Source organism: Pelophylax lessonae, assembly GCF_965119305.1.
Source record: "Pelophylax lessonae genome assembly, chromosome: 8".
Taxonomy (NCBI): domain Eukaryota; kingdom Metazoa; phylum Chordata; class Amphibia; order Anura; family Ranidae; genus Pelophylax; species Pelophylax lessonae.
Window position 1 is genome coordinate 240,577,136 of NC_138775.1, and position 26,790 is coordinate 240,603,925.

Sequence of the window (26,790 nt, forward strand, 5' to 3'; positions counted from 1 at the left end):
CACTGTTAAAATACAAAATATTTATATTATGGAACTATTAACACATGATGTTCCATGGTAAAACTTTGGAACCACACAGCTGATTTTTTTTTCGCTTTTTGTTAAAATCAAGTCCATGTCAACTTCCAAGGATTTACATTTCTCAATTTGCTTCGTTCTTCGATGCTTCATCAAAATTCTCTACAAGTTCTGGAAATAGAAAATTAAAAAATAAATTAGAAGAGCCACTATACACCTGAAAAGTGTAAACAATTAAACCCAATCCTATCAAATAAAATACTATAAACTTGGCGTAACCTGCAATATGCAGCTTTTTGAAATAAATAAAATAAAGACTCCATCCAAAGAGCAGTCAAAATCTTGTATATGTGAATTGTGTTAACCTTAAAAAAAAAAAAACACATTTGCATTTTGGCAACTTCTGCGATTCCCCTTCCACTGACTGAAAACATAATACTAGTGGTAGTCGGTTAAAGGAGCGCCCAAAATCTGCAATAAGAATCCCACTTAGATCAAAAGATTGTCGTTTTATTGGTAGCAGAACATGTTAAAGCCCCTTCTTCAGGGCTATTGGGGAGACAAAATTAAAATACATACAAAAAAATATATAACTTGAATGTACAACATATGCATGTACTAAAATATTGATAGAATGTCTATAAAAATCCGACAATTGCATAAAAAAAATCCGACAAATGCATGGAGAAAGAAGAATACAATAAGAGGCAAACAATAAAAAAAAAAAAGTTTAAAAAGTTTATTTTTATTGTGGCGAATCCTGTGGCTAGTGATCGGGAGGAGAGGTGTAGGGGGGGGGGGTGGAACCAGAAAAAGGGGGGATTGACTGTAAAATCAGAGAAGAATGTGCTGGAAAAGGGGACAGTAGTGAGGGATGCTGGCTGACCAGTGAAGCGAGCAGACACTTCGCTCCGCTCTCCTGCTGGAAAAACTAGCTTTTCCCAGTCTTTTTTAAAAAATTGTTTGCCTCTTATTGCATTCTCCTTTCTCCATGCATTTGCTGGATTTTTTATGCAATTGTCAGATTTTTATCAATATTTTAATACATGCATATCATGTTGTATATGCAAGTTACTATGAAGGGGCTATTGGAAACGCTTTGACTTTAACATGTTAACTTTAACATGTTCTGCTACCAATAAAACGACGATCTTTTATTCTTTTTTTTTTTTCAAATTTTAATCTTTTTTATTAAAGGCATCATTGATAAACATATATTGACAATAATATAATTCCATAACATTGTAGTCACATCTTATTATCCCCAAAAAAAAACCTGATGATGCCTTCACCTATTTTATCCCTCATTTAGCCCAAAACAAACCATAAAACCAAAAGCAGAACAAGACAAAACAAAACAAAAAATAATCTATTATTCTAAGTGGGATTTTTATTGCTGATTTTGGGCGCTCCTTTAACCGACTACCACTAGAAACTCTGGAAATGACCACTAGGCCGTATCTTAAGGTAGCAGCCCAGACCCCTTAACAAAGGTCCGCTGCCTTTTTTCATCCAGTCGGGCCAGATTGATTGGGAGTTAATTTCCCCCAAGTGGCCCTCTTTCACCTACCACCCACCCACCCACCCACAGACCCTCTATCGAGCAAGGTCAGCCCAGCCATCAACTTTTCATGAAAACATAATTAGAATGCCCTGTACAGCTTAAGAGTCTGCTTTCTGCTATAAAGAGGACTAAGGAATGATAATATTAGGGCAGAATTTAGGTAGCTGAACTAGGTGTAGTTAAAAAATATTTATTGACTACATAACACTTTTTTTCTAACATTCATTTTTCCAAGCAAATAAGAGGATCCCACTGTAGTTCGACAGAGTGCGGTGGAAAGGCAGGAATCCCCCATGGTAATGCAAAAACCTTGTAAGCTCACAGAATTTCTGCCTCTAAAGCATATGAATTGCAATTTTTGTTTTGTTACCGTTAATACATTGCATATACATAAACGCTTTACTATTTCAGCAGCCCTCAATGTACACAAGAACAATCTAGGACTATTTCTGCCACACCTGCTAGCTCTCCTTGGAATTCCACACTGGAATGTTAATGAAAACATTGGAGACAGACAGGAAAAGAGGCGAGGAGCAACACAATGATGGAATATTGGAGTTTACAGGCTTCACAAAGTACTTACCAGGAACGTCATCATCTTCCTCTTCTATGTCCTCTGGTTTAGGTGCCTTACTATCCAATACTAAAACATAAGCACACAGGAAGATTGTTATATTGCCACCTAGTAACCAACAGTTGAAATAAAACTGGAAAAATTAGAAAACCAACTGGTGACAGGAAACGTAATGACAAATTTGAAACATGGAGATTGTAGACAGCTGTCCCTAACCTAGTTAGAACACATTTATAGCAGCATATGGTTTTAGTGGCAAGCACGGGTGTACATTGCAGCTGTTTACTATTTTTAAACCACCAACAACCGGCAAGTCACCAAACTATCCCTTATGGCTACAGCAAAGGAGCTGCATTCTCTGTAGTATAAAAAGAGATATAAATCCAACGCAATGAGATAGCATAAGCTGGTGGCTGATTCATTCTCCAGCATCTTAATAACAAAATAAAATATTGAGCATGCCAAGCTTTAACTATTACTGGACAGAAAGGTTTTATCCCCTTATTGATCAGGCCATTTTTTGCAATACGGTACTGCATTACTTTAACTGACAATTGTGCGGTCGTGCGACGCTGTACCAAAATAAAATTGATGTCCTTTTTTTCCCCACAAATCGAGCCTGTAGCCAATCGGCACGCGTGCGCCCCCACTACATACAGGTACGTAATTTTGTGGGACAGAGCTGACCTGCCGCAGTACAAGTACAGCAAGTGGTTAAATAGAACTAATCAAGACTCCACTTATTCAAGAACCTGATTACTCAGATAACATTTTCACTGCTTATGTATGGAAGATCTATATACATTTGTCTCCCTATTAGCTTTTAGATTGCAAACTCTAACAAGCAAGGCCCCCCGATTCCTCGTGTATTGAATTGTTTCGTAACTGTACTGTCTGCCCTCACGTTGTAAAATGCTGTGCAAACTGTTGGCGCTAAAAATATGCTGTATAACAATAATAATTAGTATAGGTCTTGTCTTAACTTGTTGAGCCTGGAGATACTGCCATATGAACTACACGACCCTAAATATGATCTTCACTGCATCTGAGCATTACAAACCAAAAACACTATGCAATTCATTTTTTAATAATCAAAGCAAACTCCCCCATCCATTCATGTCTCCACGCTTTATTTTGTTGAGATTGAGAAGTCACTTTGAAAACCCTAGCATTTCTGAGTATGGGCAGATGATTCATGTAGCATTTACTCCCTAATCTATCTGCCCCTAGCTCCAGCATGTAGGCACGAGGGTGTGCTTAGCTAAGAAAACCCCTCCTCTTCTCCTTCCCTCCTAAAGACTCCTGGGATATAGGACATCACATTGTCAAGGAAAGAAACCAGGAAGTTGCTGAAGAAATGTAAAAAAAAGTAATACGATACTTTCCTATCTACAGTGCCTTGAAAAAGTATTCATACCGCTTGAATTTTCCACATTTTGTCATACAGCCATAGTTGTAACATGTTTAGGATTGTTGTCCTGCTAGAAGGTAAACCTCCACCCCAGTCTCAAGTCTTTTGCAGACTAAGAGGTTTTCTTCTAAGATTTTCCTGTATTTGGCTCCATCCATCTTCCCATCAACTCTGACCAGCTTCCCTGTCCCTGCTGAAGAAAAGCATCCCCACAGCATGCTGCCAGCACCATGCTTCAGGGTGGGGATGGTGTATTCAGGGTGATGTGCAGTGTTCGTTTTCTGTCACACAGCGTTTTGCTTTTAAGCCAAAAAGTTTACTTTTGGTCTCATCTGACCAGAGCACCTTCTTCCACATGTTTGCTGTGTCAAACTGCATGGCTTTCTTTTAATACAGGCTTTCTTCTTGCCACTCTCCCATAAAGGCCAGATTTGTGGAGTATATGACTAATAGTTGTCCTGTGGACAGATTCTCCCACCTGAGCTGTGGATCTCTGCAGCTCCTCCAGAGTTACCATGGGCCTCTTGACTGCTTCTCTGATTAATGCTCTCCTTGCCCGGCCTATCAATTTAGGTGGACGGCCATGTCTTGGTAGGTTTGAAGTTGTGCCATACTCTTTCCATTTTTGGATGATGGATTGAACAGTGCTCCGTGAGATGTTCAAAGTTTGGGATATTATTTTATAACCTATCCCTGCTTTAAACTTCTCCACAATTTTATCCCTGACCTGTCTGGTGTGTTCATTGGCCTTCATGACGCTGTTTATTCACTAAGGTTCTCTAACAAACCTCTGAGGGCTTCACAGGACAGCTGCATTTATACTGAGATTCACGTACACACAGGTGGACTCTATTTACTAATTAGGTGACTTCTGAAGGCAATTGGTTCAACTAGATTTTTAGTTAGCGGTATCAGAGTAAAGGGGGGTGAATACAAATGCACGCCACACTTTTCAGATATTTGTAAAATATTTTGAAAACCATTTATCATTTTTCTTCCACTTCACAATTATGTGCCACTTTGTGTTGGCCTACCACATAAAACCCCAATAAAATGCATTTATGTTTTTGATTGTAACGTGACAAAATGTAGAAAATTTCAAGGGGTATGAATCGCCTTTTTACTAATGCTAGCATAGTCAATTTTGATTGGGAGAGTGAAGTTCCACTATATAGCTAAATATTAAGCCATATATGTTAGCACGCACAATAACGATAGGTGGCATTCCTTCTGTGTCAGGCTGCAATTTTAGGATGAAACATACAGAAATTCCACCGACACCCAATGCTCTTCATGAGAAATAGGCACGTGCACCCAAACAGCATTTTAGACGTATTGAGATGTAAAATGTAATGTGCTCGGTTTAGAGATTTTTACTTCTTCAAAGGGTATCCAAATCCCAGTCAGTGTTTTATTGAGGTAAGCATCCGGATTCAAATGCTTTTACTTGGTCTGGTAACTACTGTTCAAATTTAATATTTTGCAACCTCAACAGGATTTGTTTGGAAACCTTTTAAAAAGGACACTTGCTCTAAAGACTACAGCTAGGAAAGGATCCTCCTAAATTTGGAGAGATTTCTTTTCATTTCAGGCACGCTCTCTAAAACAGGCACTGAATGAAATCTTCTTAATGAGACAGGCAGAAAAAAAATACTTGACATGGGTTATAACAACTATTTCCTACTCTAAAGTGTTACCAAAGGTTTATTTTTATACTTTTAAAAGGATATGGCAGCACAGCCCAGTTAATAAATGACTGAATGGGTGACAAAGAAGGTCCCTTACCCTGCCGAGGGAACTGTTCAGCTAGCTTGCGGAGACTTGTGAGGCTGTCAGCACCCAGCTGACTTAGGATCCCTGGGAGCATTTCTGTGATCTGCTTGGATTCTGCATGGCCGGTAATGGCAAATGTGTTGGCGGAGAGGGAGGCTTGGACCTTGGGATTGTTAAAATGGATAACCGTGCCATCGTCTTTAATCATATTTACCTGCCAAAAAACAAAATCAGTTATACAACTATAGCTTCCCTTTAATCCAACTCCGTTCATGCACTGTAAAATAAAAATGGTACAGCGCTACCCCTTTAGTGGATATAAAGTGAAAATCGTAACATAAAACAATGTATTATCATTAGTGAATAATATTAGACATAATCGAACAGTATTGTGTAATCAAAAAAAAAATATTAATTGTGATCAAAATAAAATACACTACCCACTAATCATAACAGGGCTACCATATAGGCATGAACACACCAATCAGTGATAAGACTATGTAGTAGCAAATATAATATATACTAGTGATTGAAGTCCAACATGTATAGATGCAATCTTCCGTGAAGTTAATGTAGATTTGCATAAATCACTGCAGGTGCCCCTTCAGCTTCCAAACTATGCGCTCACCTCCAGCACTGACCTGCCACAGGTCACTCCGAGCCTTCCCCTTTAAGGGATATACAAATCCACTAATAGATCAAAGAGATCCGATTCCTGATATATTATTTCCAGTACAGTACAGATACACAGCAGTTATCAAAAATATACACAGCAATTATCAAAAATAAAAATAAAGTCAGAAGACTGACATAGTGCTGAATCGTATATAAAACTTTAATAAAAGCTTAAAAATTAAAACTCACATTTCTCTCTGCACTTCCCCTGCGCCTAGGCAATGGACTTGGCACATTAGGGGTGTGCAGCCCCTTAAAAGATCAATAGGATGTGGTAAACCTTGGATCCAAACATCTAGGGCACAGACTTCCCGTATGTGCGTAATGACGTCACTAGGCCCCGCCACATAGCTCTATTATGATTAGTGAGTAGTGTATTTTATTTTGATCACAATTGATATTTTATTTGATTACATAATACTGTTTATGCCTAATATTATTCACTAGTGGTAATATATAGTTTTAGGTTACGATTCTCACTTTATATTCACGAAAGGGGTAGCGCTCTACCATTTTTAGATAAGTATATGTGGGAATACATATAGGTACATAGCGGCAGCACAAGACTTTATTATAGATTTTTTTTCTTTGCACATAGAAGAAGCACAGGGGATCAAGCACTGTTATCAGTTCATGCACTATTTTATGGCTATTTTGTCTTTTTAAGTCATGTATTTGAAAAAATATATATATTATTCGCCTATGAAAACTGTAGCCACCATACCAGAGAAAAATACTTTTGCCTGGGATAAAAATAGCATGAAATATTTGTTGAACGGGCAGAACAGAAGCTGACTTTCACTTGATCCCAAATGGCATTACCTCTTCAATTCCAGCAATATTATTTACTGCCAGTTTCTTGAGAGAACTCTGAAGTTTCTTGTCATCTGCTGTTGCCGTTCTGTGTACAACCTTCTTCTTTCTGCGGGCTGTTCCCTAAGAAAAGCAAAAACAGCAGGGATCATTTGACAAATGCAAAAACGCAGTACAGAAACAACATTAAAGGGCATCTCAAGTTTCAATATATAGTTTAAAAGACAGGCAGAAAATATGGACGAAAGACTGGTTAAAAATCTGTAACAAGGAACGGATCTGTAAAAGGGGAAACTCTGTACTACTTTTGTTCCTTGGATCTTTGCTCTGTTCAAGAGCTACTCTACCTCAAGATCCTTTGCATTCAACACTTGGGAGTATTTGATCCCTGTATCCCCCCGCAGCACAGTGTGGTTCCTTCCTGACCTCTAGCTTACTATTGTGTTCTGTACTGACATAGGGTCCAGCAGAAGGAACCATAGAGCCAAGCTGGTCCAAATAAACTATTCTAACTGATACAGCAGCTGTCCATACTGTGTAAACTGTATGTATACCTACATACGAATAGTTCCTGTCCTGCTCCTGGAACAAAAAAAGTCAGACTGAATGCTGCTCAGCCATTCACAGGAAGCTTTGTAATTTCTGAATACACAGCTTCCTCTAATTGGCTGAGGTGGAGATGAGAACATCATATGGCCGCCTGAGCCAATTAAGAGAAAGCTTTGTATTCATCCAGAAAGTAAAAAGCTTCCTATGACTGGCTGAGCAGCGCTCAGCTCAAATCAATTTTGTTTTGGGAACAGGACAGGAAGTTCCCATCAGGCTGCCGTAACACAGAGCTGTATACTGATGCTACATACAGTGCTGACAGGCTGATAGGCTTCAGTGCCGGTTCACACTGATGCGGCTGCGGCGATCGCAAGTAATGTCGGAGCGCACTGCTCCTTCATTACATGCAATCGGCTGTGCGGTGCGAGTTTAGCCATACACTTTGTATGGCTAAATTCGCACTGCACCAAAGACGCACAGGACCCTTTTTTGCAGCCGCATCAGGATCGGATCGCACAGCGGTTCACACTTGTTCGATCCGATCCTGTGCGAACTGCAAGATCGCACTGCGATATGCGATCAAACTGGGGGTGTCGTTAAGATTACATTGACACCCCCAGCGTATCGCATATGGCAGTGTGAACTGCCAGGGGTGCGTTTGCGATGCGGGAACAGGCTGCGAATTTGCAGCCTTCCCGCATCGCATAAGTGTGAACCGGGGCTCAAAGTGATATTCAAGTCTTGTTTTATTGTTTAAAAATAACAAACGTGTTATACTTACCTGCTCTGTGCCGTTGGTTTTGCACAGAACAGCCCAGATCCTCCTCTTCTTGGGTCCCTTTCTGACAGCCTCCTGAGGGCACCCGATCTGAGCTGCTGCTCTGTGCGTCCATTTAGACACAGAGCCACCGCTCGGCCCCGTCCCCTCTCTCATTGGCTCACTGACTGACACCAGCCAGAGCCAATGGTGCCTGCTGCTGTGTCTCAATCAGGAGGGAGAGTCCTGGACAGTGGAGGCTCTTGTGCAACATTGCTGGATTGAGATGGGGCTCAGGTGAGTATTAAGGGGGCTGCACACATGCGTTTTATTTTTTTTTTTATCTTAATGCACAGAATGCATTAATATAAAAAAAAAAACTTCTGCCTTTAAAAACCCCTTTAAGTCTCTACAATTAGTTCCTATTTTAATAGAGAATCGGCTATATTTTGGAGATCATGTGTGTGCGTCACCCTCTTCTCACAATATCAGTGAAGGCCTTGGCCTATTGGCTCCATTTACACTTGCGCGACTTTAAAGTGCAACATTAGATGGGTGCGACTTAGATGTGACTTCTTGTCCCTCTGCAAAGTCGGACCCACTATTTGCCCATTGTTGCATGTAAAAAATTTAGGAAAGACTTTCATGCACCCTTTGAGGTTTAACATTGAAGCCCTCAAGTTGCATGAAAGTCAGACTAAAGAAGTGCATGCACAACTTTAAGTCCCACATATATGAATGGTTATCATTGGAAAGCATGGGGTACAACTCGTCATGCAACTCTGATGTCCAAAGTGGCATTACAAGTCACACAAGTGTGAAAGGGGTGTAAACCTACAATCAAAATCCAGTTTGAATGCCCCTATCTATAGGTAAAAGGAATAATTGAAAATCTCTCCAAAACAGATAAAAACATAAAAGGTTCTAATACTTCCTCACAACACAAATAATATTTTGATGTAAAGTCTAATGGACAAACCAAAGAATTATAGGGTCAAGCACACAAAGTACTAACCTTACCACCTATTCGGACCTGAGCCTGAAGTTTTGCTAGTTTCTCCTGATTCATAATGGACCTAAAAACAAAAACAAAAAAAATATATATAAAACATTTCTCCTGATAGAGACTGTAGAAAAGAAATCAAAGTTGGCAGCCAAGTAAAACAGGTTCTAAAAGGACTGGATGTAATATTGCATCCCATTTTGGAATAAGCCTTCTTGTGTACAAAAAGCTAATAAAATAGAGGTTTGTTTTCAATCGACTTCCTAATCCCACATTTTTCATCAAAATTCAATCCTTTAAAAAGGAAAAATCCACTCTAAGCCTTGTTCACATCAGAAGCAGTCCACAAAACATTTTTGCGCCATTTGCTTGTAGTTTCCTATTCAAGTTGGTTCCTTCCCAATGCACAAAATCTGTATCTAACATGTTACCAAAGGTGAACTTATCCTTTAACCCCTTTACCTTCGCTCACTGTGCGGCACAGTGGCTTGTTCCCGTCCAGCGACGTAGACTATGTCGCTGGACTCCTCCCCTTGTGGGCGGCGCTCACTCCCGCTGTATTCAGTCACAGCGTGAGTCGGGCCAGGGGATGAGCCACGGCGATCGCCGCTGCTCTTCCCCGATCATCGGGGAATCGAGTGTGGAGATCCGCCCACTTGTGTAAACAGAGCGGGCGGATCTCCTAAGTGACAGGCAGGGTTCAGCATAGCTGAACATGCGATCTGTCTCTGTGTCACTCAGTCACCTCCCCCCACACACGTCAGTAAGCACCAGGCATACATTAACCCCTCCCTCTCCAAGTTAACCCCTTCCCTGCCAGTGTTATTTTTACAGTAACCGTGCATATTTATAGCACTGATTACTGTAGAAATGTCACTGGTACCCCCAAAAGTGTCAAAAATGTCAAAGGTCCGATCTGTCCACCGCAATGTCGCAGTCCCGCAAAAAAAAAAAAATAAAAACCAAAAATGACAGAAATCTTTCCCTTAGTTAGTAAACGCAATAACTGTTGCGCAAACCAATCAAAATACGCTTATTGTGATTTTTTTTTACCAAACATAGGTAGCAGAAAACAAATTGGCCAAAAATTTAAAAAAAAATGTTGATTTTTACATTTTTTTGGGGGGGAATTTCATATAAAAAAATGTGAAAAATATTGTTATTTTTTCAGAATTTACGCTCTTTTTTGTTTATAGCGCAAAAAGTAAAAAAAAAAAAAAAAAAATCGCACAGGTGATCAAATACCACCAAAAGAAAGCTCTGTTTGTGGGAAAAAAAAGGACGTAAATCTCGTTTGGGTACGGCGTCGCACAACCGCGCAATTGTCAGTTAAAGTCGCACAGCGCCGAATCGCAAAAAGTGGCCTGGACGTAAGACAGCAAAATCCTCCGGTGGTAAAGTGGTTAAAATCCCTAACAGGACCTAAAATTCTACACAGCTTTTCACGAACGCTCTGTTCTGCAGGAGGTAAACTAGACGGATTTATGAATAAAAAACCTCTGAAAAAAATCATCTCTCTGTTGCTGTTTTGTAGTGTAGTTGTCTAAGTCACACCAGGAAGGTTCACACAGATGTTGTGATCAAAGCAGAACTTTACCCGTAACTTGTTAAAAAAATAATGTTCTTTAGCAAGGAACATACATTTCACATTAATAATTATGCAATGAAAAGGAGTGTGCGCTGTAAATTACTTCCAGCATTGCTCCTGTTTCTTTTTGTCAAAGGCTGTTATTTTGCTGAAGCCCAGAGCCCCTGAGCAGCAGTAAATCTTTAGGCTATTAGTAGGTCGGCCTCTAGTGACTCTGATTTTCAGCACAATGCCAAAAAATAGAGAGCAACTGAGCATGTGCAGAGCAGAGTGAGACGGTATGCCTGGATATTATTTATACTATAACAAAAAAAAGGGCCTATAATTATTATTGTTTTATAACTATACCTGCAAAAGGGGCCAGCCTGAAATGATCTAGCAGGACTTAATTTTCTGACTAAAGTTGGGTCTCACTGTATACTTGCACAAGAAAAAAAGCGGGGGGTACTCCGCTTTAAAATCTCCATAGGTGACACTTTAGACATTTCTACAAGTTACCAGTTTAGCGCTACAGAGGAGGCCTAGGAATAGAATTCTTGCTCTCCCTCTGACGTTCACAGCGGTACCTCACATGTGTGGTGCGCGAAAAACATTTACATATGTGGGTGTGACATACGTATGCGTTTAACACAGCACAGGGGGGCGATTTACATTTTTTTAAATGATTTTCTCTCCTTTTACGTTCATTGTAGTCAGCTGACCTCATTCTTTGGGCACATGCAGTAACTATCCAATAGGATAGTTACTGCATGCTTAGTTTACTCTATCAGTGTCCACTAGTAAGCAGATATAGGAGGAGTCCCTTATAGTGCAGTTGCACATCTCTCCCAGTAAGGAGTAAGTATCTCCAATGGTTTAGAGAGGCTGGATTCATCCTTCTTTTTATGGATAGTGTAGGACCCACTGATAATGGGGTACTTTGACGTAGTGGTGGGCTTGAGCACGATATGGCCATATGGTGGGACTAAATCCCCATTCTTCTTGACCCTTGGGTTTATACTGCCCCCTACAGAAGTAGGACACTAGGCAGAAAAAAGTTTGACTACTCCTATAGGGCAGTCCCAGGGGGTATACTCCCACTTCCTGCTATAGGTCTTGTTTTTTTCTGCCTAGTCTGGAGTAAGGACCTAGTTCCTTGCTGGGATCTCTGGTCTTTTTTTCCTTTTTAAATGGAATTCTTTTGCTTCTTTTATTTTCTGTTCCTGTGAGAACTACAATCAACTGTCAGACTGGGTGACGGACTGTTTTTTCTAAATCCGTATGGTCTCCCCAGTCTGGCCAGCAAGCGTGACCCGGTTGCTGCTGACCGGGTTGCACATCGGTGACCAGTTTAAAACTGTCATTTTTTGTGCATATTTAATAACTAAAATAATGAACAGACAAGTTAACCAAGGCAACAGACTTGCCTGTCAGACACAAGAACCATTATCTGGGCTAAAACAGTTTTTCTCTGCCAAACATACTGGGCGGAGGGGCCTGGATACTGTAAAACATTCCACAGTTATTCCCCATTAACTCCAACTACACGGGACTCAAAAGTTAATGCTAGCAAACAAAAGTTACATCCTACAAAGCTAATTTTGGGGAAAATAGAGGGAAATCTAAAGCCTAACTCAGTCCAAGGATATAAAAACTAAAACCGCGCCCCCTCTCAGCTATGAAGAATACACAAGTTTTTCTATTGACAATTGAAAACAGAATATATGCTGGTTCAGGTTGCAAAAACCAATTTCCCCCAAGGCCTCTGCCCGTCTTGCTTTGCACATGACGACGCAAAAGCGATCCCCTACATTGCAGCACTGAGGGAGGAAGGAATGGATCGCTGGCAGTCACGGAACCGTGGAGTGCCGTAATCAGTTTTAAATTGTCCCCTAAAAAAAAAAAAAAAAAAAAAAAAAAAAAAAAGACATTCTGCTAGGAAGGTGGCATCATTTTATTTGTTTTATCTAGGTATGCACTGAAATGAAAATTCTGGGCCGAAACCGAAAATGCAGGATGCCCTTGGCCGAAAACGACTTTTTTCCCCCAAATGATTTTAAAATAGATAGAAGAGGGGCATACGCCAGAAACAGGCAGCGACGTACAACTGTAGCTGCCACCCTGTCGCAGTATATGTACTGTGACGGGTTGGCAAGTGGTAATTTAATTATCCATGGTATTTGTATTATGCAGCATGAGGGGGTTAAAGTATTGCCACTGCTGGTCATTGATGCATTAGTGACCGACCAGTGGCAGTTAACCCACCCCTTTGTGCTGCATTAGTGCAACCAGGATCCGTGTTAATTAACACTGGGTGCACTGATACTGGTTGCACTAATGCAGCACAAAGGGGTTTAAGTAACTGCAACTGGTCGGTCACTAATGCATCAGTGACCAGCAGTGGCAATACTTTAAAACCCTCATGCTGCATAATACAAATACCATTGGTAACCTTGCCTCAGCCCCCCCCCCCGCACCCCTCCTCACCCCAATGATGCAATCTCCTTTCTTGTCGGCACCTCCATGCGACAGGCAAACTCTAAGCTCCTCCTGTGTCCTTCCTTTCAAAAGTCCTGCCACTGGCCAGCGGCCCGCCTCCCGGTGATGTCACTACTACTACGATGTGCATGAATGAACTAACACACTGGAAAGGCGGGCGTGGGGAGCGGCTGCTAATAGCTATAACTAAGTGAGCCCTTCACTTCCCTGTCAGTGGAGATACCCGCGTGATAGGGAAGTGAAGGGCTCACTTAGTTATAGCTATTAGCGGCCGCTCGCCCGGTGTGTTAGTTCATTCATGCACATCGTAGTAGTAGTAGTAGTGACATCACCGGGAGGTGGGTCTTTTGAAACCTGTGCCCGCGGCGGCCATCATTGATATCGGCATCTTTAACCCATTTTCGGCCAAAATGGAATAAGCCCATTTTCGGCCGAAAATTTCGGTTGCCGAAATTTCGGTGCACCACTAGTTTTATCCATGCCCGGATTCCTACCTTAACCACTTCAGCCCGGGAGGGTTTTACCCCCTTAATGACCAGGCCATTTTTGCGATTCGGCAATGCGTTAATTTAACTGACAATTGCACAGTCGTGCGACGCTGTACCCAGATACAATTGTTGTTTTTTTCCCCACAAATAGAGCTCTCTTTTGGTGGTATTTGATCGCCTGTGCAGTTTTTAATTTTTGCACTAACAAAAATAGAGCGTCAATTTTGAAAACAAAAAATACCAATATTTTCTACTTTCTGCTATAAAACATTCCCAATAAAAAAATTAAAATTTTTTTTATCAGGCCAATTTGTATTCTGCTACATATATTTTTGGTAAAAAAAAATCCCAAAAAGCATATAATAATTTGTTTGCACAAAAGTTATAGTGTTTACAGACTACGGGATAGATTTTTGGACTTTTTTTTTTATTAGTAATGGCGGCGATCAGCGGTTTTTATCGGAACTGCGACATTGCGGCAGGCAAATCTGACACTTTTTGGGGGACCAGTGACATTAATACAGTGATCAGTGCTAAATATTATGCACAGTTACTGTATAAATGACACTGGCAGGGAAGGGGTTAACACAGGGTTGATCAAGGGGTTAAATGTGTTCCCTATATGTGCTTACTATCTGTGGGGGGATGGATTGAACAGAGGAAGAGAGAGATCTGTGATTTCTTTCTCTCTGACAGGAGAGCTGTCTTATATTGTTTACATTCCAAACGGCTCTCCTGTCAGTTTTTCCGAAGATTGCAAGAGGCCGGCGGCGATCGAGTCTCCCCTCCCATGGTCTGCCTTCCGCTGTCTCTAATCATAGATCTACGCGATTATGCGCAGCCGAGCCGCCCTGCTGCAGTAAATCTGCGTGGGGCAGTCGGCAAGTGACTAATGGAACTTGAGAGAGGCAAAAATATGAAAGGAGTCTGCTGACCCGGGGGTTGTTTTCAATTTCCAGTCTTCATTACCTAAAACAGGGGGCTCCAAACTTTTTAAACAAAGGGCCACTTTACTATCCGCCAGGCTTTAGGGGGGCCAGACTGTAGCCAGTGCGAGTAGAAAATGTCCCAGTAGGAGTAAACACAGTGCCCCGTCCTTGGTGCCAGCGGGACGAATGGCGCCCCCGTCCTTGGTGCCAGCGGGACGAATGGCGCCCCCATCCTTGGTGCCAGCGGGACGAATGGCGCCCCCATCCTTGGTGCCAGCGGGACGAATGGCGCCCCCATCCTTGGTGCCAGCGGGACGAATGGCGCCCCCATCCTTGGTGCCAGCGGGACGAATGGCGCCCCCATCCTTGGTGCCAGCGGGACGAATGGCGCCCCAAGGGCAGGATAGAGGCAAACAAAGGGCCGCAGTTTGGAGACCACTGACCTAGAGAATCCCTGGTGTTCAGTGAATGGGCCTGTTGGTGAGTCTGCAGCGGGTCAGCGATGACAGTTGCTCTTTAACAATTATTATTTAAATAAAATCCACCCTGGTGGAAACCATTGGCTCCTGCAGCTGTCAATCACAGCCTGTGAGGAGAGAGTGGTGGGTGGAGTTAAGCCGCACTGTGTGTGTGTCAATGAACACAGATTCCGGCTCACGATCAAACCAACTTGCTATGTTGGCACTCGGCAGGGGGAGGAGCCAGGAGCGCTGGCAGGGGACCCCAAAAGAGATGAAGGGCTGCTCTATGCAAAACCATTCCACAAAGCAGGTAAGTGTAACATGTTTGTTACAAAAAAAAAAGAAAAGGGACTTTACAATGACTTTAAACCTTATAGGAGGAGTTTTCATTCTCCTCTGACTCTAAGGCTGCATGACTCCTGACCCCCTGTCTGGACAGTGCTGATTGGTCCTGTACTGATCACATGCTTTCCAGCAACACACACCAAACTGAGCATGTGTAGAGTGCCTCCAAGACTCTGCACTGTCAAGAGATGGATTTGGGACAGTAAAGAGGGGGGCATTAAAGAAGTCAGGATTAAACAGCCTTTTTACACAAAGCCGAGGATTAACCCCGTAGGTTCCACAGTGATTATAACAAGCATCACTGACTGACTAGACACTTTATTTTTGTATTTGATGTTTTATAGTAAAAAAATATTTTGTTTCAAGAATTTTCAGTCTTTTTCGTTATAATTTTTTAATTATAATTAAAAAACCCAGTGGTGATTAAATACCACCAAAAGAAAGATATGTGAAAAAAATTATATAAATTTTGTTTTGATACAGCGCTGCATGACAACTCAAATTCCAGTAAAGTAGCGCAGTGCTTAATAACAAAAAATGACCTGGTTATGAAAGGGGTAAAATCTTTCGGAGCATAAGTGGTTAAAGGCTAAGTGCATCTTTTGGATAACGAATGTTACACCCATTTTAGGGTGTAACATGCTCCAGCAACCCTCTCCCCCACCCATCGTGACACCAGGTGGGGGTTGTCACACTTCAAATTCCGCACAGCCGTGTGGGGCTCTGGGAACACGTGAAAACCGCACCAAAAAGGTATTAGGAAGTCTTTCCTTATTAGCTAAAGCTATGTTTATGCAGCAGACGACTGTGAATGTTCTCACACATATAAAAATTATATAACTGCAGAAGGCGGTTAATCTGGATGGACCGGTGTTTAAATATACCCTTTTTTTTTTTTTACAATGCTGGAAGCAAACCAATAATGTGTTCCCTCTTCTTTATAGTACTCCGTCCATTGTAGTATTTCATGGAGTGCAGATAAAAATAGAAGCACCTCATCAGCATTTTCCAACAGAGAGGGTCATCAGCTGGTCAGTACAACCGTAAAAGAGCTGCTAGAAAACAAATCCTCAATCTACTCCTCTAATATCCTGTGCATTTCTACTATTCACAAAGCTTCACACAAGAAAACGTATCTATTTGTGACCATGTGACACATTTTCCACTTTTTACTGAAAATAAACATAGCTTTAGGCTCCATTCACACCTAGGCGATCTGATTAGTGGACAGAACCGCCACGATTCCAAACTGCGACAAAACGCAGGATGCGTTTGCAATGCCATTACTTCTTAATGGCATCCAAATCACAGTGCGATTTTCGTCTGATAAATCGCCACAAAATCAAAACGCTTGCCACTCAAAAAGAAGCAGAAGCATCTTTTGGGCGACAGCGTCGCGATTTGCAACACGACAATTGTGGCAAAATCGCACAGTGACTGGGATGCCATTAAGAAGTAATGGCATCGCAAATGCATCCCGCATTTTGCCATGATTTGGATTGGCAGGCAGGATTGCGACAATTCCTCCTGCGATTCAAATCGCCTAGGTGTTAATGGAGCATAATGAAAATATGTATCAATCTGTGTATTAATGCACAGACACAAAGTCAAGTGTTTCTATTGCAGGGGTGTCAAACTCCATTTTATCGCGGGCCGCATCAGCATTATGGTTGCCCTCAAAGGGCCGGTTATATCTGTAGGATTAGATGTCCAGAGCACCCCATGTCCTGGGGGGGGGGGCAAAGAGGAGCCTTTCTACAGCTGCACAGAGGAGTGCAGGATCTGGTAAAGGAGTTCTGTCCTCTCTGCTGTCGACTACAGAGACAAGGTGGAGTGCCGCAGCTGCAGAAGAGGTGTGAGGGCCACATGAAATGGCCTGGGGGGCCGCATTCGGCCCGCGGGCCTTGTGTTTGACACCTGTGATTTAAAGCCTATGGGGCCCAAAAATGCTTGTAATCTGCCAAAAAACATCATGTAATTTTTTGTGCGCTTATATGTGAACAGGGGCCATTGAAATGAATGGGTTTTGCCTTGTTGAGTGTTTTAGAGCTGCAAGCAGAAAATTGCTCAGCTGAGAACAGGAGCCTAAAGTCAAATATTGTAAATGACCTGAACACAAATACCAAGGCCCTATTCATGAGTGGTTTTTAGCTTGACACTCAATGGTGGGCATCCCCATATAAGCACTTAAGGCCCGTACACACGTACCGATTGTCGGCCGAAAATGCTCGGCCGCCGAACGATCGGCCGATTTTCGGCTTGTTCATATGATGCTTCCGACAGCGCACTTTCGGCCGAAAAGAATCGTGCAAGCATTAAAATTTTTGTTGGCCAACACCAGAACGGCCGATTGTTCGCCAGTCAGTACAGAATTCGGCCGACAGACAGCAGATTTGCAAAACTGGGCATGCTCAGAAAAGAAAAAACACAGGGAAAGTTAACCATCACATGACATCACTTCTGCAGTCGGCTGTTGTTGGCCGACAAAATTCGTGTGCAGTCTTTTGCAGTTTTCAACAGACAAGACAGCCCTCGGACAAAAGACGGCCGACGATCGGTACGTGTGTACGGGGCTTTAGGCAACTGTTGCTTGAAGCACGACCCTCCGTGATCTGGCCCCCATAGACGGAATTGGGCTGCTCTGGCCCCAAAGGCTTAAAAGATGTTGTAAACCTCAGAAATTTAAAAAAAAAAAAAACGAACACCTGAAAGACAAACATAATGAGCTAGTATGCATCGCATACTAGCTCATTATGAAATACTTACCTTAGAACAAAGCCCCACAGTGCCGACCGCGCACCTCTCTCACGGGTGACATGTTTGGTCGCCCTTCTTCCGGGTTTGCGGCATCCAGCCATCTGACTAGCTGGAGCCGCGATGACGTCCCTCCCGCGGTACAGGGCTCTGAGCGGCCGTTCCTTCAGAGCGCATGCGCCAATGATGTCACTGGCTGCATGCAAAGTAAATATCTCCTAAACGGTACATGTTTACAGTACCTATAGGTCAGTCTTATCATAGGCTTACCTATAGGTACAAGATGCAGCGGAGGGTTTACTTCCTCTAACTGGAACGCCTTAAAACATGCAAATCGAGAGTTTTTGCACTTTTTCTTTTTTTTTCCAATCACTGTTACCTGTAAGAACTAGCCCCCCCCCCCCCCCCCGCGCTTTTAGCTGGCTAAAGCAAAAAATGTGTAAGCATGAATATGCATGTGAACACTTGAAAAAGGCTTCTGAAGGAGAAAAAAAAAAAAAACCTGAAAATTGCTGTTTGGGTGTGTATGCATCTTTTAGCGTGTGGGCTGGTGTCTGCTGTGTAAGGATAGTGCCTTGAATTGTTACAACACAAGGCAATGCTTACTTTTTTTTTTTATGCTATATTAGGATGACAATTCTATACATCTCAGAAGAATGGTGACTGACAGTGTCTTTAGCTAAACCCCGATGCATTGTGGGAAAACTTGCAAGGCACTGCAACCCACCCCAAGGCAGTGTTGTGGTGCGCCCTCCTGGCTGTGCAGTCAATGCAGCTCAACAGGACTGTCCTGACCGAGTCCTAAAAGGCTGCTATGATTGGCTCACAGTGATCACATGAGAAGCGATCGGTGACACCCCAGTCCATCTGCTGTGAGTGGGCACACAACTTTAAAGAGGAGCTCCAGGCTCCTTCAGAAACAATTAAAAGTCAGCAGCTACCCAGCTGAATCGGAGATCGGGCGCTGCCACTGCCATTTCCACTAAGGAAAACCGGCAGTAAAGCTTTGCGGCTTTACAGGCTGTTCACTACTGCGCATGTGTGAAGTGCTCTCCACTCTGAATGGGCTGGCTGTGGGGAGAAGGGGCGCAAACTTGAGCGTGTACCTATCATAACTAGGAACCCGCTCACCCTGGTGCCAAACGTGGCAGCAAAGGGGGGGCAGACAAGCGGAGCTTCCTCTATTGCAGGGGTGTCAAACTCCATTTCATCGCGGGCCGCATTATCATTATGGTTGCCCTCAGAGGGCCGGTTATATCTGTAGGATTAGATGTCCAGAGCACCCCATGTCCTGGGGGGGGGGGGGGGGGCAAAGAGGAGCCTTTCTACAGCTGCACAGAGGATTGCAGGATCTGGCAAAGGAGTTATGTCCTCTCTGCTGTCGACTACAGAGACAAAGTGAGGGCAGAGACAAGGGGGGTGCCGCAGCTGCAGGAGAGGTGCGAGGGCCACATGAAATGGCCTGGGGGGCCGCATTCGGCCCACGGGCCTTGTGTTTGACACCTGTGCTCTATTGGTTGGAGCTCTGCTTTAAGCTGCTGTGGATGGCGTCTTGCTGCCACAAACATGTATTGCAGTCAGCAAAAGGATAATGTCACCCTGTCACTAGAAATTTAGAAGATATCAGTCTGTAATAATACAGACCAGTAAATCCCTATGTGTGTTTGAGGCTCTGTCCTGGACAAGCTTGGAGATGCAGAATTCAGAGGTTTCTGACATTCCCTTATACAGCATGCTTGTTCCTGGTCTGTCATGTAAGAATACTGAAGCCAGGCACATCCTGATAACTAGCAGTCTCAAAAGACAGTCCCGTTCCTTTATCACTAGAGTCCCTTTTAAGGATCCATGCATACTGGGCATAAAAAATGCTTCTTATACAGGCGGTTTTCCCTTCAGCCTGTAGATGTGCCCGGCTACATTAGGGAGTTTACAGGCATGTTTTCGGAGAAGCGCTTAGAGGCAGGAAAAAAAAAAACACCTTCAGAATTGCATTTTTTGAGAGGAGATTTAGGGCAAAGAAAAAAAAAATGAGCAGAGGGAAATGTTTTGGGAAAAAACACTTATAAAAGGCAAATACCCATAAACCCCAAACTCTGTGTAACAAGAGTCACTATGAGCATTTCTACCCCTAGTGTGCATGGAGCCTAAAGGTGCACTGAAAGCCGATATAAAAGGATAATAAATGCAGCCATGTATCCACTAATAAATCATAGAGGTAATTTGTCCGGAGCTCCACTTGACAGAAAATAAAGAGGAATAAGAGGAGCCGCCATTGCTGACCGCAACTTTTTCCACTTTTGACTGCTGGCATTCCGATTCTGTGGTTTTATTACTTTGAATCAATAAACCAAAACATAACATTTGAGCTCAGACTTCCTTTGCAAAGTGCTCAACCCAGGTCAGTGACTTAGGCCCCTTTCACATTTGTGTGACTTGTCATGCGATTTGGGACTGCAAAATCACATGACAAGTCATTCTCAGTTATTTCCAATGAGCCCCATTCATATCTGTGCGACTTGAAGTTGCACCAACTTCACAGTAGTCCCTGCACTACTTTTGGCATGATTTTGATGCGTTTGGAGGAAAAGACATAAGCCCACTCAAACTCGCATCAAAATCCAGTCAAAATCGCGGCAACAAAGTCGCACAAGTTTGAATGGGGCCTAAAGTGCTAAAGCTAGAGACAGCCAAGTAACTAGCATTTTCAGAATGTGGTCTGCAACAGCCTATGACAATTATGTGACTTTTATATTGAAAAAAGTCAGATCATCCCCCCTGAACACCTTTACTACATGGCTTGATGAGGGTGATCTAAAACTGTACCTCATCCCAACCCCTTCACTCTATGGCATGGGCAGAACTGCTGTCCCAAATCCCAACTAGATCCTGGATCCCTACGCTCCCAACCCCCAGATCCTGGATCCCTACACTCCCCACCCCCAGATCCAGGATCCCTACGCTCCCCACCCCCAGATCCCTACGCTCCCCACCCCCCCCAGATCCTGGAACCCTGCGCTCCCCACCCCCAGAGCCAGGAACCCTGCGCTCCCCACCCCCCCAGATCCAGGATCCCTGCGCTCCCCACCCCCCCAGATCCAGGATCCCTGCGCTCCCCACCCCCCCAGATCCAGGATCCCTGCGCTCCCCACCCCCCCAGATCCAGGATCCCTACGCTCCCCCTCCCCAGATCCAGGATCCCTGCGCTCCCCACCCCCCCAGATCCAGGATCCCTACGCTCCCCACCCCCAGATCCCTACGCTCCCCCCCCCAGATCCTGGATCCCTACACTCCCCCCCAGATCCCTACGCTCCCCCCCCAGATCCTGGATCCCTACGCTCCCCCCCCCCAGATCCTGGATCCCTAAGCTCCCCCCCCAGATCCTGGATCCCTACACTCCCCCCCCAGATCCTGGATCCCTACGCTCCCCCCCCCAGATCCTGGATCCCTACACTCCCCCCCAGATCCTGGATCCCTACGCTCCCCCCCCCAGATCCTGGATCCCTACACTCCCCCCCCAGATCCTGGATCCCTACGCTCCCCCCCCCAGATCCTGGATCCCTACGCTCCCCCCCCAGATCCTGGATCCCTACGCTCCCCCCCCCCAGATCCTGGATCCCTACGCTCCCCCCCCAGATCCTGGATCCCTACGCTCCCCCCCCCCAGATCCTGGATCCCTACGCTCCCCCCCCCCAGATCCTGGATCCCTACGCTCCCCCCCCCAGATCCTGGATCCCTACGCTCCCCCCCCCAGATCCTGGATCCCTACGCTCCCCCCCCAGATCCTGGATCCCTATGCCCCCCCCCACAGATCCTGGATCCCTACGCCCCCCCCAGATCCTGGATCCCTACGCTCCCCCCCCCAGATCCTGGATCCCTACGCTCCCCCCCCAGATCCTGGATCCCTACGCTCCCCCCCCAGATCCTGGATCCCTATGCCCCCCCCAGATCCTGGATCCCTACGCTCCCCCCTGGATCCCTACACTCCCACCCCCCGGCTATGGAGCCCTGCCATGGACTCCCCTGCTGTAGTGAAGTGCAGACAGCCCTCCCCCGGTGTGATCACCTCCCCCTCTATTCTGACCTCCAGTGAGGGATATACAGACTGTACTGTTCCCCGGCCTGCCCCGGAGATCAGGCCCCCGGTGACCCGCACGGGAAAGGACCGGCAATTGGGGAAGCACAAGATCCTGCAGAGAGGACGAGGCCTGGAAATGATTACCCAGAGAGCCCCGCGGCTCCCAGACACTGACAACACACACTGAGGCCTCACCAGGCCGGACACTGACCGCCCTCCCTACACCCCGCACCGGAGACCCGACACACCACACTGCCACCCATCCCCCATACACCGGACACAATACAAATCCTCACCGAGCAGCTCCGCTTCAACACGAGGTAATCAAGATGGCGAAAATGGCAGAAGGGCGGAACGTCACGTAGTGACGCACGTAGGGGGCGGAGCCTGACAACAGGCGTGTGGCGCTACCTTGGAGTGTCTGTAAAAAGAAGCTGTGTCCAGGATTAAACGCATTAATAAAGTTTTCACATCATTGTGAACAAGCAGGACTATGCAGACTTCTGTGTCCCGGTGCATTGACATTCACACAGAACTAAAGACAAAACCTATTGTTTTATTATAATGGACAGAGTAAAGGAGGGCTATAACCTCTGTCAGGTATAGGGGAGATTTCCCTTCACTTCCTGTCCCATAGCCAAAACAGGAAGTGAGAGGGAATCCCTCCAAAGTAAGAGAATCCCTGGTTGTCACCACAACTAGTGTCCTCATTGGAGGACTTCACTCTTCATAGGCGTGTGCAGGGGGTGTGCCAGATGGACTTGGGCTCACCCTTATCACTATGTGTGGTGCCGATTCCCCTACTGCCGGTGTTCTATCAGAAAACCCTACCCCATCAGAATTCCCTATCTACGTAATTTCTGGTGCAGGCTCGTCATCGTAATTTCCGGTGCAGGCTCATCATGCACCAGCTGTAGCCGCGTCACACGTCCTACTGCGCATGCGCGGAATAGGTAGGGAATTTTGATAACATCGTAAGGGGGTGAGGCAAAAGTCCTACTGCGCATGAATGAGCACCAACGGATCGGGTAGCGGCATCTGTTATAACACACATCCATCCGATCTCCAAGGCATACACTGCGCCGAGCCGACAATGGGACAATCCTATTCCCTACCCACACGCACACGCCACTGTCTCAATGTCGGGTCGGTGCAGTGTGGGCCATGGAGATCAGATTGTCGGGTCCCTGCAGTGTTGGGTCAGTGCAGTGTGTGCCATGGAGATCAGATGGATGTTTGTTATCAGAGATCCCGATGCCCAACCTGTTGGTACACATGTGCCGGCGCATGCCCACTAGGACTTTTGCCTGACCCTTACGATGTCATCAAAATGCCCTACCTATTCTGCGCATGCGCAGTAGGACTTTAAACGCGGCTACAGCTGATTCATGACGAAGCCACAGCTGATCCACAACCGGAAATGACGGAGGTATGGAATTCTGATAGGGTATGGTATTCTGACAGAACACCGGGGCATCTCCATGTTGGCACCCACTCCCACCCCGCAGTGCTGCTGACTTCCCTCCTCTCGGCTGCTGCGGGGAATGTTTCAGGATGGAGAGCAGGCAGAGGAGGACTGGGCCAGGGGACGGGGGGCAATTGCCCCCTGGGCTGCTCTAATGCCCCATAAAAAGGCTGCACTGCTGCTGCCAAAGACATGCCTAAAGGTTTCCTTGTGAAGAGAAGTAAAAAGTCCCTGCCGCTGACCTACTGAGCGTGCCCCCCCCAGCATGGATGGCGTAAACTGTGTCTGAGCAGAGGCCGGTTCTATGCCCTACTGGAGACTCTCCTCCACAAGCCAGCCCCAAACAAGTTATCCCAGCTCCCCCCAACTGGCCAGGTTGGGATCCCAGATTCAGTCTGTGAGTAGAAAGTACCTGGAGTGGAGCTTCAGCCTGGAATGGGGGAGGAGGCCGGGAAGAGGGAGAGTGGGAGGAGGGGGGGCTGAGTTGCTGCACTATAGGCCTCTGGTTTGTACTTGTCCCCTGGGCCGAAAGTTGCCATTCAGCCCCTGAGAGCAGGGACTAGTCAATTTGTCATTTACCAGCCCCTTCCATTTCTAAATGGACACAGTGAACACACTCACTTACTGTGTTCATTCATAACTGAATAAAGTAAACTGTGTTTACTATGCTTCAATTTGTAAACAAACACAAATCCGCTCAGCACAGAGCACCTCCCATTCATTCCCTGTCCGGTGCAGCTGAGGCTGCAGAGAAAGGCATGTGTGTCTGAGCTTTGGGGTGACACCCTCATGCAATAGGCTGAGCACATCTATGACTCTGTTACTGGTTTGGTGTCAACCCAAAATTTGGGACTTGTATTTTCACTCTCTGGATATGGTATACAGGACAGATAGAGAGGGTCATTCTCCCTATCCAGGGTACAGGCAGCAATAGGGCAGAAAGCTCTATTTTCTATTGTACCAGCACGCTGCTTTGGTATGCTCCAAAAACAAATAAGGCAGGTAAGCAGCCATTAATCACATTGCAGCACATTGTATAAAAGTAATATGACTCCTAGAAAAGATAAAAAGCAAAATAAAAAGGCTGCAACATGAAAAAAATGCATTGCAGAGCAACGCCTGTCATCAGCTTATGTCATCCAACATGTGATTATGTTGTGATGTGAACCAACAAACCCTCATTCACCTCTGTAGTTCTAGGAATTGAGGAGAAATTAATCCTCAAATTCAAATAGCTGCCGTGCATTGAAGCACAGGTGTGTTCAGGCAATAATCAAAATGAATAGCACCACAAGGCACCAATGCATGCATGCTGCACTACTGCAAGATGCCAAAAACAACCCATTCAACTGAAAGGAGCTGCGCTGAAAGTGTATTGCAACAAGGTGGTTAGGGTTTTTAGGGAATAAATTCTAACTTAACCGTCACCTTGTAAAACAACCTATGTAGGTTAAAATAGAAATTAAACTCCCCCCCCCCCCCCCATGACTGTCTTTCTTCCTATTTTTTTTTTTTCCTTCTTTGGGATCCCCTAAATCCCAATGTCATTTTTTACTTTTATCTTTTACTTTCTTTTAGGTTGCACCATGGCTGGGAAATCAGCCTTTGGATTATACTGAACTTTATTCACTTTTTTAAAGGTAACACATTATCTCTGTTCTCAGCTGCATAGGAGCTATGGGAGGAGAAACAGCAGTACGCTGGTCTTCCCAGTGAATGGGTGTGCGGTTGTTAAGCCCCGTACACACGTAGCGAACGTCGGCCGAACGATCGGCCGTCTTTTGTCCAGGGCTGTCGTGTCGGCTGAAAACTGCAAAAGACTGCACATGAATTTTGTCGGCCAACAACAGCCGACTGCAGAAGTGATGTCATGTGATGGTTAACTTTCCTTGTCTTTTTTCTTTTCTGAGCATGCCCAGTCTTGCTAATCGGCTGTTTGTTGGCCGAATTCTGTACTGACTGGCGAACAATCGGCCGTTCTGGTGTTGGCATACAAAAATTTTAATGCCTGCACGACAGATTCTGTTCGGCCGAAAATGCGCTGTCGGCTGTCGGAAGCATCATACTAACAAGCCTACAATCGGCCGATCGGTCGCCGGCCGAATATTTACGGCCGACAATCGGTACGTGTGGCTTTAGGACAACTCTGATCATTGGAGGAGAGCAGGCTGAGTTGAGCACAACTACAGAACTGACCACCATGCTTTGCTCTTATGCCTAGTGTGTTCAGATATTGATAGGAAAGCAGAGGGACTGGCAGGAACACCAGGGAAGGAAGCAGTACAAAGAGAACAGGATACTTTCACGTAAACAGTACAGCAGGCACATGTCAGGAATATGAAATGTTGGGTTTACATATTCTTTAACAGACAGTGAGGAGGCAACATATCACCTCCTGTAAGTCTGTCAAAAGCCTTGGATTGTCATCAGCTTATGTCAAAGAACATGTGATCATGTTGTGGTGTGAACCAAGGAACCCTCATTCACCACTGTAGTTCTAGGAATTGAGGAGAAATTAATCCTCAAATTCACATAGCTGCCGTCCATTGAAGCACAGGTGCATTCAGGTATTAATCAAAATGAATAGCACCACAAGGCACCAATGCATGCATGCTGAATTCTGCAAGATGCAGTAATGTGCTGATGTGCGCTCTCCCCCGCCTCACCAACTCACCACTGGTCTTCTTTTCGGGTTTTAGCCTGGGTTCACACCGTGAACAGCATGTGAATAGCACAGTAATCGCACTGCATTCCTGTACAAAATGAATGGGCCCAAATCGCATCACACAAAATCACATGTGACTCTGTGTGGTGCGATTTGGGCCCATTCATTTTGGATAGTTCCAATCGCACCGCATCGGCATCAAAAAGGTGCGGGCTGCTTTTATTCATTTGCGTTGGTTTATACCCATTTGATCTGGTTCAGGCAAATGCACTGCTATGCGGTGCGGGAAACACATGGGAATTGTTGCGTTTCCCTCATCGCATTATTATGAACTGGGGCTTTATGACTGGGGCTTCCGTCCCTGGACTCTAAGCCGAATGAAGGAGTTATTACCTGCAACAATGG

The 26,790-nt window shown here is 44.8% G+C and overlaps 1 protein-coding gene across 1 annotated transcript; it reads right to left on the minus strand.

Annotated features, from left to right (window-relative positions):
* Positions 1-22,640, minus strand: BTF3L4 (basic transcription factor 3 like 4). The gene is made up of 6 exons (XM_082264752.1): positions 22,552-22,640; positions 9,150-9,210; positions 6,838-6,951; positions 5,353-5,554; positions 2,166-2,225; positions 1-189 (listed from the first exon to the last, which is right to left on the minus strand). The coding sequence occupies exons 2-6, from the start codon at positions 9,201-9,203 to the stop codon at positions 143-145; spliced, it is 477 nt and encodes a 158-aa protein (XP_082120878.1). The 5' UTR covers positions 9,204-9,210; positions 22,552-22,640; the 3' UTR covers positions 1-142.
* Between the last annotated feature and the right edge of the window lie 4,150 nt (positions 22,641-26,790).

What these genes read in the sequence shown, in the direction of transcription:
- BTF3L4 (XM_082264752.1), bottom strand. Translation starts at nt 9,203, where the DNA reads ATGAATCAGGAGAAACTAGCAAAACTTCAGGCTCAGGTCCGAATAGGT. An exon ending in AGGTCCGAATAGGTGGTAAG is followed by an intron (nt 6,952 to 9,149) that starts GTTAGTACTTTG and finishes TGCTTTTCTTAG; the next exon opens with GGAACAGCCCGCAGAAAGAA. An exon ending in ATATTGCTGGAATTGAAGAG is followed by an intron (nt 5,555 to 6,837) that starts GTAATGCCATTT and finishes GTTTTTTGGCAG; the next exon opens with GTAAATATGATTAAAGACGA.